This window comes from Bos indicus x Bos taurus, chromosome 4 (assembly GCF_003369695.1).
Source record: "Bos indicus x Bos taurus breed Angus x Brahman F1 hybrid chromosome 4, Bos_hybrid_MaternalHap_v2.0, whole genome shotgun sequence".
NCBI classification, from domain to species: domain Eukaryota; kingdom Metazoa; phylum Chordata; class Mammalia; order Artiodactyla; family Bovidae; genus Bos; species Bos indicus x Bos taurus.
In genome coordinates this window covers 23,082,904-23,099,145 of record NC_040079.1, presented here as the reverse complement: position 1 = coordinate 23,099,145, position 16,242 = coordinate 23,082,904, and the positions used below count along the sequence as shown (strand labels likewise).

Here is a 16,242-nt window from a genome sequence, read left to right as displayed (position 1 = left end):
TCGGGACTGAGGGTTCAGAGGGGTAAGGCCCAGCCTACGTGGGCCACTGTCCATAAGTACAGGCTTCTGGACTCAAGGAAGTGGACATCAGGCCTGCCCACTCACCTTCTGAAACGGAAACTGAACTGAGTCTATCCAACAAATGCTGTTTGGAAGAGAAAAGTTTACTCCTCACACATGAAATGTCCCAATCTGAGAGACTATTATCCTCACCACAAGTTTCTCTAAGCCCCCTGATTCCCACGTCTCTGGGAAGGGGAAAGGAGGGGAAAATGGCTGACAGAGAGCTCTAAACCCCTTGTCCGAGCTATAACCAGATGGCACCAGGACCAGCTATTTATCGGAGTTCTGTCAGTCTCCTCTGAATAAATGTTTACAGGGTGGTGAGAGGCAATGTGAGGCTCTCCTGGTGGCTCAGTGGTAAAGAATCTGCCTGCCAATGCAGGAGACACGGGTCTAATCCCTGACCTGCGAAAATTCCCTGGAATAGGAAATGGCAGACCCACTCCAGTATTCCTGCCTAGGAAATCGCATGGACAGAGGAGCCTGGCGGGCCTCGGAACATGGGGTCACAAAGCAGCAGACACGACTGAACCACTGAGCACAAACAACGACCAAAGGCAACATGATTCTATCACCTCAGCAACAGAGGGCAGGGCTGTGGGGCAGGCGGCCCAAGACCGGCTTCCCCTGCTGACTGACAACCTTACAGATGTCTACTTGAGTCATCTGTTTTTATAAATCGGTGGTAACACTGATAAGAAACATTAACAGTTTATGTAAAGAATAATAAATGTTTTACAGAGTACATTACCACCCCTACTCTCCTAGACTGTTCTGGGTAACAGGGAAACTTCAGGAAGTACTACTACAACTACAGGGCACTCAAAAACCAGTTCCTAGAAATTTCCAAATGCAGAAACCCACTCTGGCACAAATTACTTCAAACACTTGCTTCATGAGAGAAAACACTGCAATTACTGTCAAAAGAAACATCTGAACAAGAAGTGGTTGAATATCAAGGCTGCTATTACATCCAATAAAAAAAAGGGGGGGTTACAGATTTCTGTGGCATGCTTGATTGATTCTGGTTTTCCAGGTTTAATATTCCTACATGTTTGAAAAAAAAAAAAAACAGATTGTCAAACAGAATTCAGAGTAGGAGTCTACAACAGCATAACATCAATAGGAAAGAAAACTGGATTTGGAAAAAGACGTAAAGAGATGTGAATAAAACATAGACTGGATAACCCAACCTTCTGTAATTGTTGGTTATAGAAAGCAGTTGTCTCTATTAAAAATAGAAAAGTGACACTTGGGAAAAAATAAAGACAAAAGTAGCAGATGGCTACAGATTTCAATACCTAGTACATACACAGCACTTTCAATCATCCCCCAGTGAACAGTACCGGGTGGCTAGGATGTGATCTATTTCATTCAGATGGAGTTAAGTCTTTATATTTAAGCAGAATGGAATAGAAAAGCAATACAACATACATTTAAAAAAAAAAAGCTTTAATGAGGTTAATAAAAAAATTAATCTAATACACTGGGATTTTTATATTATAGAAGGATCTCGCAAATGTCAGAGCACACAAAGAAACAGTTTGCAGATAAAGCCAACCAACTGTCCACTGCCCCTACCGGAGCCAGACACTGGGAAATCTGTTCACATCACAGCAGTGTACGAACTGTAATCACTTTCTCTGCAAATACCTATAAATCAGATGGAGAAGGCAGTGGCACCCACTCCAGTACTCTTGCCTGGAAAATCCCATGGACGGAGGAGCCTGGTAGGCTGCACTCCATGGGGTCACGAAGAGTCGGACATGACTGAGTGACTTCACTTTCACTTTTCTCTTTCCTGCACTGGAGAAGGAAATGGCAACCCACTCCAGTATTCTTGCCTGGAGAATCCTAGGGACGGTGGAGCCTGGTGGGCTGCCGTCTATGGGGTCACACAGAGTCGGACACGACTGAAGCGACTTAGCATAGCATAGCATAGCATAAATCAGAAGTGAGATTCACCGCCTGTGACTGCTAACTCATCTTTTCAGGTCCCTTACAAACCATATTTTTATGATAAAAGAGATTGATAAATATTAGTAATCAACAGAACTTACTCCCTGAAAGTGGCTTTATTTTTTAATTACTATATACCTAGAGATTACTTGCAGGTTGGAGGTATGTAATTTCATAATAACAACTGCGTAATATGTGCTGATGACTAGAAAATGGCATTTAATTTCTCAAGTAATTAAAACTGGGGTAAAATCTCAACCAACATTCATCCAAAAGCAGCATCAAACAATCTTGGTGGATCTACAGCTAGTTACAACATCAAGTAGCTATTCCCTTTCTTTCTTCTTGATTTCTTGAAAAAGGTTATTAAAATGAAGGCAACTTTCACTTGTCTTCATAGGTACAAAGGTGAAATTCAAATACCAAAGGTCAGAGGTCAGATGCAGTCACATTCTTCTTGCTGTCAGAGACTGACTTTTGGAGGTACGGCAAAAGAGAGAAGCAAATCACATTTTAAAAGTCTATACTCAAACTGTAGCACATTGCGTCCTTGCTATATTGGCCTTCTCTAGCTGCAACACAATACGATCAGCTATAATCCCAAACACACAGAGTATCACAGAAAAACAAGCTGCTGACACGGGCATTTAATTTGCTCTTGACTCCCAATACACCAGGCAACTATTCCACCCATTAGGTGTTGTCATAAGCAAAACTACGATTCCAGATTAGACCCAGTGATTTTACTGTGTGCACTAAATCTATATCAGTGATTTTGGAGGGCATCAAATCACTCAACAGTCTCATAAAACAGAATCAGATCTAAGATGAATTGAGATTCCACATGTAAATGTGTTTTACAAATGAGAACAGAACATATACAGCATGCTCATAATCAGCTGTGTCGTCACTGTGACCCTAGTAGAAACCTTTTCCTCGAAAGCAACTTTTAATTAGGCTGTATCTGCCTATTAAAGAAGCGGAGACTTAGATAAACAAGCTCCAACTGTATAGCACAGGGAACTATATTCAATACCCTGTGATAAACCAAACGGAAACAAATATAAAAAAGAATGTGTACATATATATGCATGTAACTGAATCACTTTGCTGTGTAGCATAAATTAATATATTATAAATCAACTATACTTCAATTTAAAAAATAAATAGGGCTTTTCTGGTGGTCCAGTGGTTAATCATCTGCTTCGCAATGCAGGCGACACCAGCTTGATCCCTGGCTGGGGAAGTTCCCACATCCCTCGGAGCAACTAAGCCTGTGCATCACAACTATTGAGCCTGTGCTCCAAAGCCTAGGAGCTGCAACGACTGAGCCCACGCGCCACAAGCACTGAAGTCCACGTGCCCTCAGAGCCCGTGCTCCATGAGAAGTCACTACACTGTGAGAAGCCCGTGCACTGCAACCAAAGTGGCCCTGATCACCTCCACCAGACCCAGCACAACAAGGAAAACCAGCAGAGCCAAAACTAAAATTTAAAAAAATAAAATTCTCTAAATAAGTTAAAAGTAAGGAAGTGGAAATTTTAAGGACTCCAATACACTTTAAAATACCTTCAGTGTAAATGATTCTCAGTGTGTGGCGTGACCTGTCAGAGATGCTGTAAAAGGGTTTCTGCATTAGGTAGGACATGAGGCAGACACTCAAGAAATCATTTCTAACCTAACAGAGGTTACGGTCTACAGTGTTTGCAGACTGTCCTGATGAAATACATTCTAGGATCCCATCTGTCCAGTTTCCACATGCCTGAAAGCATATCACACTTACATTCTGCCAATCTGCCCTGAGCAGTTGTCATAGCTTGCGCAGAAGCATCAAAATTTGTAAAAACTGGTTTTCAGCAGCCTGGAAAAATCCCAGGAACGACAGCAGGAGGCTGTTGTCGTCATCAAGGTTCTGATGGCACAGAATATGACACTATGTAGAAAAATACAGACATCAAGACCCCAAGCCACAGAGCGATTTAGAAGAATCAGACCAATGTGAACAAGTTTTGAGAATCCCTTACTTAACCTTGAGTTTCTCACTATTAGCACTATTCACATTCTGGGCCAGATAATTCTTGTGTGCTTTTGGGAGTTTTGGGGGAGTAGCCTGTGCATTACAGAATGTTTAGCAGTATCCCTGGCCTCTACCCACTAGACACCAGTAAGACCTAACTAGCTGTGACAGCCAAAAATGTCCCCAGACATTTTCACATATCCCCTGGAAACCAAAATCTCCCCTAGTTGACAACACTGCCTTAACCTATTTATTTTCCTCACATTTTCCTTTTCATGAACACACAGGTGATAGCTTTTTAAAAACTCAAAGTCAATCTTAATGAGCTCTTTCAATAAGAAAAGTCTAAGAGATATTAACTACTGTGTTATTATCTGCAACTATTTTTTTCTTAGCGGTATACCAAATACAATGCTTCCTAAAAATTAACAGCATCTTCCATTCAATGAAATTCAGCCACACGCCATCCTTTCCCCTTTATCATGGAACCATCATCCAGGGGAATTACTTCTTCCCCACTGTGTAAAGCTTTAAGTAGTACCCAGTTCTTCCCTACGTACTGGTTCTCTAGTCTTCCTTTTGATTCTTTTGAACTATCTAATATGCTTCTAAAAATTTCCTTGCTTCCCAAGTTGGCCAGAGTTAAGTTCCAGTCTTTCAACCAAAAAAAAAAAAAAAAACTAACTGAAATGAAGCTAGGCTGACAGAAAATATTTCAGAGTAGTTCCCTGCCACAAAATTCACCAACTTATTAAAAATATTAGTGCTTCTCCATACCACTCACCACAATGGTAGAGTGAATAGGATACAGATGAAACAAAAATTGTTGAAACAGTGTCATGGGGACTCACTGTACTCTTCTGTTTTTGAAGGTGCTTTAAACTGTCCATAATAAAAAAGCTAAAGATGATTAATATCCTACAAAGAAAAAGATCACAACAGAAGTCATTTCCAAAGTCCTTTCTGCGTATGTTGGACTGTGTCTGTGTCCCAGTCTTAAGCACTCAGGAACTCAGCTACAGTTATGCGTGCATTTGGGGTGAAAACAGAAGACGTGGTAAGCCAAGGATGTGCAAGTGACGATCCAAAGGCACAAGGAACCATTCTCAAGACTTCATTCAATTAAGGCAATAGGTACAGTCATCTATAAATTCTGTGCTTCTCTAAAAAAAGATGCTTTTAAAAGATGACACTGAAAACCTTCTTAATGCTTTTTCTGAAGTTTCTTCTCTGGTTGATAAAAGAAAGAAAATAATAGCTATTGACTCTTATAAGAACTATTATACAGATAAACACACACTTTTTGCCAAGATTTGACAGCTGGAAGTTTTCATGAAGAAGGTTTCAAACAAAACATTTTGTTAAAAGAGAGAGGGGGAAAAAAAAATGCTGTACCACCCTCTACTCTCCTTAAAAGTGACAGAAAATAAATTCTTTATCAATAGTCATTTGTCCCAGGTTACAGCTAAGCTGCCAACCCTAGTCCACGTGAGAGATGAAAGCGGCTCTCACTGACACCTTTTATCCACCTCACCTGCCCTTTATCTTTCACAGAACAGGGAGAGCAGATGGGCGCTAAGTGACAGAGGCGGGAAAAACCACCACAGCTAGAATTGTTGTAACAACAGCCGGTACCATAGCAGAAGAAAAGAAGACAAAAAATTTCTATGTGAAAAACGTAAGCAAAGTAAATACGAAGGTCTAACCCAAAAACTCCTAATTAAAATAAAATTCAATTAAAAATAATAAAATTTCAAAGACAAGGAATTCTACCATAACATGCTGATTTTCTCTGCTTCTTAAAGAAAATGGTCTGAAATGTTTTTGAATAAACTTCACTGTGTAATTATATACTCCATCAACCTAACCCCAATTAAATAATTAAAAAGGGCTGTATAGGAAACTATTGAAATATGCGTAAACCCTTTTAGCAGTACTAATTACATCTTGATTTTTAAAATCCTAAGCCATGAGTCTTCTCTATTTCCTGAGAAAATGGTGGTATAAACTAAAACTCATGTCCTGTCCCAGACATTTCAGGCAAATTGGACCTAGCGTACCAAGCACTCCATCAAAAGAGAAGAAATATTAGAAAATACTTCATAAACTCCTCACTTTAGATATGAAATATTTAAGGGCCAATGAGGTTAAATTATATGTGAAAGGTCCTATAGGACTTCCCTCGTAGCTCAGTCAGTCAAGAATCTTCCTCCAATGCAGGAGAACCAGGTTTGATTCCTGGGTTGCAAAGATTCCCTGGAGAAGGAAATGGCAACCCACTCCAGTACTCCAGTATTCTTGCCTGGAGAATCCCATGGACAGAGGAGCCTGGCAGGCTACAGTCCATAGGGTTGCAAGAATCAGACAGAAAGCGACTAAACCACCACCACCTATAGCCAATGAAGACTAGATTTACCAATTCAAAGATTCTTTACATTTAGCTCTCTTCAAGCAAACTAGTGAAGCAGTCCAAAACAAATACACACACTCAGAAACACACACAAAATCTACTGGTAGTAGTAGTACTACTGGTAGTAGTACTCACAAACCATCTACTGGTAGTAGTCATTGTGCATGTGGAAGATATTCACATGATCACAGAATAATAATGCTTTGTGCCGTATGCAAATTTCAGAAACAGCACAGAAGGGAAGCACTTGACTACTGCGGATTAAAATGTATTCACATATTTTTATGAATAAGCAACTATACTTTAAAGTATAGTTTATACTTTATGTAACTATACTTTATACTTTAAAACAGAGAAGGCAATGGCAAGCCAGTCCAGTACTCTTGCCTAGAAAATCCCATGGATGGAGGAGCCTGGTAGGCTGCAGTCCATGGGGTCGCTAGGAGTCGGACGCAACTGAGCGACTTCTCTTTCACTTTTCACTTTCACACAATGGAGAAGGCAATGGCAACCCACTCCAGTGTTCTTGCCTGGAGAATCCCAGGGATGGCAGAGCCTGGTGGGCTGCCGTCTATGGGGTCGCACAGAGTCGGACACAACTGAAGCGACTTAGCAGCGGCAGCAGCAGCAGCATACTTTAAAAAGTACAACTTTTACCCCCAGGGCTTCCCTGGTGGCTCAGTGGTAAAGAATCCATGGCCAATGCAAGAGATGCAGATTTGATCCCTGGGTTGGGAAGACACCCTGGAGAAGGAAATGGCAACCCACTCCAGTATTTCTGCCTGGAGAAATCCTATGGACAAAGGAGCCTGGCTACAGTCCATGGCGCTGCTTTACCCACAAAAAACCATCTACATTGTTTCAAATACTGTGTTCAGTTTACAGCTTTTCAACATCTTTTTGAATCAGAATGTAAGATCTACTTGAGCATCTAATATTCCATGATGGGTACGTGCCATAATTCATTCATCCAGTCTCCCATGACAGGCACATGGACTGCTTCCAGTTTTTTATTACAAGAACTTCAATGAACTCTTTCAGCTGCTACTGCTAGTAGAAGTAGTCCTAAAGACAACAATAAAATAGAAGTATGTACACAGAAAAAAGGCTAGAGGAGTGAAATGTGATGATCTTAATAGAATGAAATTGTGGAGGATTTTGTTTTTTCAACCTTACACATCTGTAAAGTCTTTGAATTTTTAAGTGAGCATACTGAACAGAACTGATTACTAATTAACCCTATTTATTAACATGGGTACTATCTATGACATTCATTATTAGCTACAATATTGTTAACCTTAATACCCATAGTTCAGTTCAGTCACTTAGTCGTGTCTGACTCTTTGTGACCCCATGGACTGCAGCACACCAGGCTTCCCTGTCCATCACCAACTTCTGGAGTTTGCTCAAACTCATGTCCATCAAGTGGGTGACACCATTCAACCATCTCATCCTCTGTTGTCCCCATCTCCTCACGCCTTCACTCCTTCCCAGCATCAGGGTCTTTTCAAATGAGTCCATTCTTCGCATCAGGTGACCAAAGTATTGGAGTTTCAGCTTCAGCATCAGTCCTTTTAATGAATATTCAGGGCTGATTTCCTTTAGGATAGACTGGTTGGATCTCCTTGCAGTCCAAAGGACTCTCAAGAGTCTTCTCCAACACCACAGTTCAAAAGCATCAATTCTTTGGTGCTCAGCTTTCTTTATGGTCCAACTCTCACATCCATACATGACTACTGGAAAAACCATAGCCTTGACTAGATGAACCTTTGTCCACAAAGTAATGTCTCTGCTTTTTAATATGCTGTCTAGATTGGTCATAGCTTTTCTTCCAAGGAGCAAGTATCTCAACTTCATGGCTGCAGTCACCATCTGCAGTGATTTTGGAGCCCAAAAAAATAAAGTCTCTCACTGTTTCCATTGCTTCCCCATCTATTTTCCATGAAGTGATGGGACCAGATGCCATGATCTTTGTTTTTTGAATGTTGAGTTTTCAGCCAGCTTTTTCACTCTCCTCTTTCACTTCCATCAAGAGGATCTTTAGTTCTTTGCTTTCTGTCCATAAACGTGGTGTCATCTGCATATCTGAGGTTATTGATATTTCTCCCAGCAATATTAATGCCAGCTTGTGCTTCATCCAGTCTAGCATTTCGCATGATGTACTCTGCATATAGGTAAAAGAAGCAGGGTGGCAATATACAGCTGTGATGTACTCCTTTCCCAATTTGGAACCAGTCTGTTGTTCCATGTCCGATCCTAAATGTTGCTTCTTCACCTGTATACAGATTTCTCAGGTGGCAGGGAAGGAGGTCTGGTACTCCCATCTCTTGAAGAATTTTCGACAGTTTGTTGTGATCCACACAGTCAAAGGCCGTGGAGTAGTCAATAAAGCAGAAGTAGATGTTCTTCTGGAACTCTTGTGCTTTTTCAATGATCCATCAGATACTGGCAATACCCATAGCAGATAATGTAATTTTCTATCAAAAATACATTCATTAAAAGAATCTAGCCTGAGAAATGCCAGAAGAATCCTCAAAAACTATTTTTCACATACTGAAAAACCAAGGCTCAGTTATTCATGCAACTGAGAACAACACAAGAGATAAAATGGTGACTTACAATTGAGTTTGGGAAAGGGATAACCTAGGGCTTTAACAAGCACAGTCCAAAACCAAAAAGAGCCACATCCATTTATGTTCAGCAGATTCTGAAGTCGAGCCAGACACCGATGATGAGTCTCTTTATAATCACTCCTCTCCAAAAGCATTTCATAATTATGACAGGTCCACCAAAATCTGTCTCAAACACCATGAAACTCACCGTTTCTGATTTTCAGATTCTTTCTTGGCCTGCTCCAATGCCAGTTCCTCAGCCACTCTTCTTTTCAATTCTTCATCAGAAACTAAAATCAACAAAGAAGGGAAAAAGATACAATAAGTGACTTCTTTAAACAAAAGCATGAGAATACTCAGGAAGATGAAACTGAGACTAGATCTTAATGGGCAAAGTTCTGCCAGCTGGTCAGTATCTCCTTGGAACCACCTAAGCACTGTGGAAAAGACCAATTAGTGCACTTCAGAAGTAATTTAATCAAGAGCTCTCTGGCGACCTAGAAATCTCCATACCTGCCAAAAGTTATAATAAACTCAAGGAGCTGCTTACTGCCCAGTGGGGACTGAGCCATTAAGTACAAATTCTTTAAAATGATGTCCTACCACTAAAGTCTGACAATTGCATAGAGAAAGAGGAGAGGCTGCAAGGAAGGGACTTCAGAGAAGAAAATGACATCAAAACATTCCCACTTTGATAACTGAACATTTTAAAAAATCACTTATTAGAGAAATAAAATCATGTGTGGTTAAATTCACTTATCCATGATTTATGAAAAAGGAATTCACTGACTCATGAAAATGTTAAAACCATATTTTTTGGAAAACGTGTCCTTCAAATTCAAGTCCCAACAATTGGAGAGAGAGACACAGAACAGTGCTGAGAACACAGCTGGAGCTTTCTAAGTACCTGGTGACTTGACTTGAAACAGCTGGTCTTTCCAATTAAATGATTTTGTACAATATGTTTTGTAAGAGTCTTACAGCTATGACAGCAAATAAATTGACAAATTTTATATACTCTTTAAGAGCCCTCCCTAAGAAATAAGCAAGGACTATTTCCTCTTCACTACCCAAAACCCACTACCCAAAACTATGACCAAGAAAGCACCAGAAACATTTAAACTCTAGGAATACACACAGGACCTCACCCAGGATTTCAACTGGTTGAGCCTATTAGATGGAAACTAGACAGTACTGTCTCTGCTCTTTGATGACATTTTATTTGATAATCTTGATATTATAACAACCTTGCCTTAGGAAATACGCAAAAATTTAGCTGACACTGGGTAACAGCAAGAAAAGAAAATATATGAAAGCTCTTAAGGATGTTTTCTGTTAATTGTGGACTATCAGAAAATAGCAATATCAAAGGACATCATCAAGAAAGTGAAAAGACAACCCACAGAATGGGGAAAAATACTGGCAAATCATATAGCTGTTGAGGTGCTTGTATCCAGAATATAAAAGAACACTTACAACAGAACTGAACAATAAAATGGTAACATAACTAAAAATGGGCAAAGGACATAAACAGGCATTTCTCTAAAGAAGATACACAAATGGCCAATAACTGCATGAAAAATCACTCAATAGTATCCATCATTAGGGAAATGCAAACCAAAGCCACGTGATTTACCAATTCAAACTTAATGAAAAAGACAATTAACAGGGGTTAGTGAGAATGTGGAGAAACTGAAACCTGCATATTAATACACTGCTGGTGGGAATGTAAAATAATGCAGTCAGTATAAAAATAGTTTGGCAGCTTCTCAAGATGCTAAACAGTTACCATATTACGCAGCAATTCCACTGTTAGATACCGTGTATAACCAAGAGAACTGAAAACATGTCTACACAAAAACTTCTAGATGAATATTTATGGCAGCATTATTCATAATATCCCAAAAGTGAAGACAATCTAAATGCTCATCAACTGATGGATGGATAAACAAATGTAGTATATCCATTCAGTGTGATATTATTCAATCATAAATAGTTATGAAGTACTAATATGTGCTACAACATGAATAAATCTTGAAAAAATGCTAAGTGAAAGAAGTCAGACACAAAGGTCACGTATTGTACATGGCCATTGATATGAAATGTCTAGAAAAGGCAAACCTGCAGATGCAGAAAGTAGGTGAGTAGTTGTCTGGGGCAGGGGAGTGGGGGCATGGAGAGTGACAGCTAAGGGGGTATAGGATTTCTTTGGGGGTATTGAACATGTTCTAAACTAGACTGTAAGATGGTTGCACAATCTGCAAATACTAAAAATTAGTGAACTGTACACTTTAATGAGTGAATAGTACAATATGTTAAATGTCTCTCAATAAAGCTGAGAAAAGAATATACTATAAATGAAAAGAATGATGGACAAGGAACCAGAGAAAGATGTACGGACTAGCTGAGGTTTGATCCCAGTTTGCCCATCAGCAACTTGGGAGACCCTGGGCAAGTTACTAGCCTCTCTGGGCAGTTTTCTCAAGAAGTTGCTCTCAAACGGACATTCTCCATTAGAACTATATATATATATATATATATGTATGTGTGTGTGCGTGTGTGTGTGTGTATACACACACATATATACACACACACATACATATAATATACACAAACTATTCTGCTGTTTGCCATTCTTCTACTTGGTAGTCTAAAGTGTGAGACAAGTCTCTGTTTTGAAAAAGTCATCCAAAACAAAAACTTTTTAAGAAACTAAAAAAGAAATTGTTTGATTCAGGCAAATCTTAAGATTTTTTTTTCATTTTCTTTTCCAGCACTAAGAGTTTAAAACAATACAAAACCCAGCAGAGAAATTACAGACAGTAATGGCTCGTCAAGGAGTCTGGATAGACTTTGTCTTTTTATCAGCCAGGCTTTAGGTCAATCAGCTAACCTAGCTGAGTTTTGATTTCCTCATCCAAAAACAAGACCGGGTAGGTTACATAGATGTCAGCTGGCTATGAAGTTCCAGGCTATGCCCACCACAAGGTGATGGTTTTCACGGTTTCCTCACCCTCTTATCACCAAGCAAAACAATGTGACACAGTTTTTCAAGTTGTCCACAGCTGGTAGCTCTATTAGTAGCAAACATTGAGACACATATTTAACCCAGTTAGTACTACCCGATGAAACTATACTGTGAAGTACAGTATATCAGTTTGGGTCAGTGCACAGTCAGACCACGTGTAAAATCACACAAATCTGCCAGGATAATCAAATTATCACAGCAAAATTTTTCTCAGGCAAAATTCAATCAAATTCTTGATCACAATTCAGCTGAATTTCACTCAACAGAACTAGGCTTTGGTAAGACCTTGGTATACCAGGTCTAAGCATGAAGCAGTGAGATCAATCTTCTAGGGGAGCTGATCCAACATGTCCTCACAGTGCACTATAAGGACAGTGCACAGTCAAAGCTCTGGTGTTTCCAATAGTCATGGATGGATGTAAGAGTTAGATCATAAGAAGGCTGAGCGCCAAAGAAGTGATGGTTTTGACTTGTGGTGTTGGAGAAGACTCTTGAGAGTCCCTTGGACTGCAAGGAGATCAAACCAGTCAATGCTAAAGGAAATCAACCCTGAATATTCACTGGAAGGACTGATGCTGAAGATCCAGTACTTTGGCTACCTGATGTGAGGAACTGACTCATTAGAAAAGACCCTGATACTGGGAAAGATTGAAGAGCACATCGAGAAGGGAGTAGCAGAGCATGAGACAGTGAAACAGCATCACCAATTCAATGGACATGAATTTGAACAAAGTCTGGGAGATAGTGGACGACAGAGGAGCCTAGGAGGCTGCAGTTCATGGGGTCACAAAGAGTCAGACATGACTTAGCAGGTGAACAACCATGAATGCCTCTCACATAGGGGCTTCCTACCAGGGGAAAAGCCAAATTCAGCAGTGAGTTTTTCATGATGCTGTGATAAACCTCAAAGAGAATGGTGAGGACTCCTTTTCCAAATGATGGCCAGGTTGGGGGCTGGGAAGCCAGCCATGCCAAGAGAGACTGCAGAGAAGGAAGTGCAGAAGGCTTGTCTGCCAAGCCACCTGCCGTGGGTGAGGTGGTAAATAGATGGAAAGTGGTGCAATCACCTAGGTAGGCCACAAGTGGAGGGAGAAAGGTGAGAGGAGGAAGCACCAGAGATGCAAAAGGCAGGGATGCTCCCGAAGCCACTGAAGAAGACACGCCCAAGGGACCGGCTAGTTCCATCACTTCTGGTCAGTCAAAGCACGGCTGTCTCTTTAATGCCATAGCTATTCCTGGAAAAGACACACACACACACACACACACACACACCCACCCACCCCTTTTGGGTCCCAAGTTCAAGGTCACAGCTGAAAAAGTAATTACTTTAGCTACAATGGAGAATTTAAAATAACAAAAGATAAAACATGACCAAGCATAAAGTTTAAAATCTAAAATAGCAATTCAAAGCCCAGGCAGGAAAATAAACTGGTGTGGTAATGGGTTTTGAGCAAATCTAAGTTTCATGTTATTTGTTTTTAAATCAATAGAATACAGAAAGCAACAATACATTTCTTCTAGGTAGATAGGTCCAAAGTGCATGAGGGAAAACAGATATACCATTTGGAGACCACTATTTAAAATGGCCTTTCTGAAAACACTCTTTTCAGCTTCAGGATCTAAACATTTTCTCAAATAAAACTGTTATTAAACTAAAAGGTCAGTGTTTCAGGATGGACTACTTGAACAGAAGCTCAGGAAAGGCCAACTTTGCCTATTAGCACAGTGAGTTTCCAAGCAGATCTTTGGGGACTGGCAAAGTTTGTGAAATGAGAAAAAGTAAAAATGAGAAATTTTCAAACCATATACATCAGATTTGCCAGGCAAATCTGCAAAACTAGTTCAGACTCAGTAAGTAGGGTTCCAAAGCTTTCATATACATTTCTCACTTTCCTTTTAAAATGTATTAAGACAAAAGGATGCTTTCTTCACATACTTGTAACTCATGGACTTGGTAAAATGTTCTCAGAAACCACTTTAATTTTTTTTCTCAATGGCAAATGTATCCTAATAAACACAAAGACTGGCATTTTTGTCAATTAGTTATACATGATATGACACTGACCACAAAATATGTGAGAAAAAGTCAAGCATTACAACTGCTTGGTGTCTGCCCTAAACCCTTTATTTGAAATTACTATTGAAAGTAAGAAGTATCTGAATTAAAAACAACTCAAATTTATGCTTGCTTTAGGTAAACAGCATTCTAAAAAAGAAAATGTTTTGGTTAGTCCAAAGATTCTTCTTTACTGACCACCTAGCAAACTTTTGTCCCTCTTAGCCATGTTCTAAATTACTAAATTAAATTAATAAATTCTAAGAATTTCTAACTTGGGGATCAAATAACAAACTCCTAACCTTATATTACTTGATTCTTAGTATTCTCAGGAACTGTGGATACCACGGTCTTAATTCTGAGAGAAAGAGCAGCATAAATTTCTTACACTTCACTTGTCTTCTATGTTGCATGACAATGTCCTAATTCTCTGTTAAATGTGGTTAAATGTGGGGTAGAGAGGGATGGGGTAGAGGAGATGGAACTCTACAAATATATTTAAGATAGTTCCCTGAATGATGAACAGAAATGACTCCAAAAGACAAAATGTCGTTATGAATGGCTCATCAAGCCGTAACACAATAGCTTATGTCATGAAAACACAAGACTAAAAATACAACCATGATTTGACTTACACAGATTCCCTGGATTTCAAGGAACATACCAATTTCCTTTTGCAACTGTTTCCACTATGACTTTCCCTTTCCTTCATTTTCTTAACATAACCCTTACATTATAATTCCCTCCTCAATTACAGTATTTCTGAAACTATCTCCATAAGTTACTTAATAAAAATTATGGCTTGCCTCTTAGAGAAATGTCAGGTCCTTTGGGATTTTTCCTTTATTCCATTTCTATTTCTGGTCTTACCATTTGCTGATATGTATCATATCCAATTTTATAAAGCCTATTATTTTCATATGCTAGTTTAAAAACACCAAAGAGAACTATGGCGGTCTACTCTCAGAAGGAAATAAATGTATGTAATTGCATAACACAAGCAGCAGATTTTAGATAAACACTGACTCTGCCAGGATTGAGATAGCTGAGCCAAAGCTAACACCATAAAATACAGCCAAATTAAATTTTCAGCTCCATAGAAATATCCATTAATCTTATTATTTCAATAAATTCATTAATATAAAAAGAGCACTGATTGTTTAAAAAATAATAATGGAAGCATCCATGCAATCAATGAAATACAACACAGAGTGTATCAGGAGTAAATGACTCACAGCATGGGCTGCAGGATAAATCTTGTCACGCTCCTTATCTTATAAAAGGTACAGGGTTTGATTAGAAGAGTCAAAAGATGGCTACAATAAATCTCCAGGGTTAGAAAGAATCACGTAACAGTGTGCCATTATCCATTTGTGGCAGCATCTAGTTAGCAGACAAACCTGATTTAAGCACACACACACACGGAGTGTTAAGTGTGATGATAAGCTGACAGTAACGTTCACCATCACCTTAAGGGTAATGTAACCTAGGACTGACTTCGAGAAATGCCATTTGTCTAGATACCTGGCCGGGTAACTGAGGCCACATATACATCAAAGCTAATGACGACGTTGGAAGGAAAATCCTTAACTGCACTTTCAGAACCATAAATATCGAATCAGAAGGTACAGTGTCACAAAGAGTTTGGCAACCTAAACATCAACTGCATCAAGTTAATGGCTTATTTTGCAGTATTACTGCTCCATGAGGATTTATATGCTTTCGTAAATTTCTAATCTGAATGGCATAATATGCAAATAATGTTCATTTTATTGTTTGCCTCACAACAAGCACTCCTGGAAACCAGCTCCATGCTCCATTCTATGTGAAAACAAACATCAGTACGGGCTGCAGACGCTGTATAGCAGCAGAAAGGCTCATCACTCATATTCTACGGTCTCCACATTTTTAAGAAGACAATTCATAAACCAGTATTGAGAATCAGATATACCTAGTATTTCATGTCTTAATATTCTGAATAATAGTTGCAAAATCTCACACAGCCTCTAGGAAAATAAGATCTATAATTTAAATTAAAAAATAATAATTACCTCTGGATATTGCTTTTTGATGCATAGCTTAATTTTTTTGTCTGTT

General features: G+C 39.3%; 1 protein-coding gene across 2 annotated transcripts in view; it reads right to left on the bottom strand.

Annotated features, from left to right (window-relative positions):
• CHCHD3 (coiled-coil-helix-coiled-coil-helix domain containing 3) overlaps positions 1 to 16,242 on the bottom strand; it is a 292,378-nt gene that overhangs the window by 221,162 nt on the left and 54,974 nt on the right. For both annotated transcript variants that reach the window (XM_027538962.1, XM_027538963.1), the window contains exon 3: positions 9,270 to 9,351. In XM_027538962.1, coding sequence (XP_027394763.1) covers positions 9,270 to 9,351 — 82 coding nt within the window. The remainder of the gene's footprint in view (positions 1 to 9,269; positions 9,352 to 16,242) is intronic.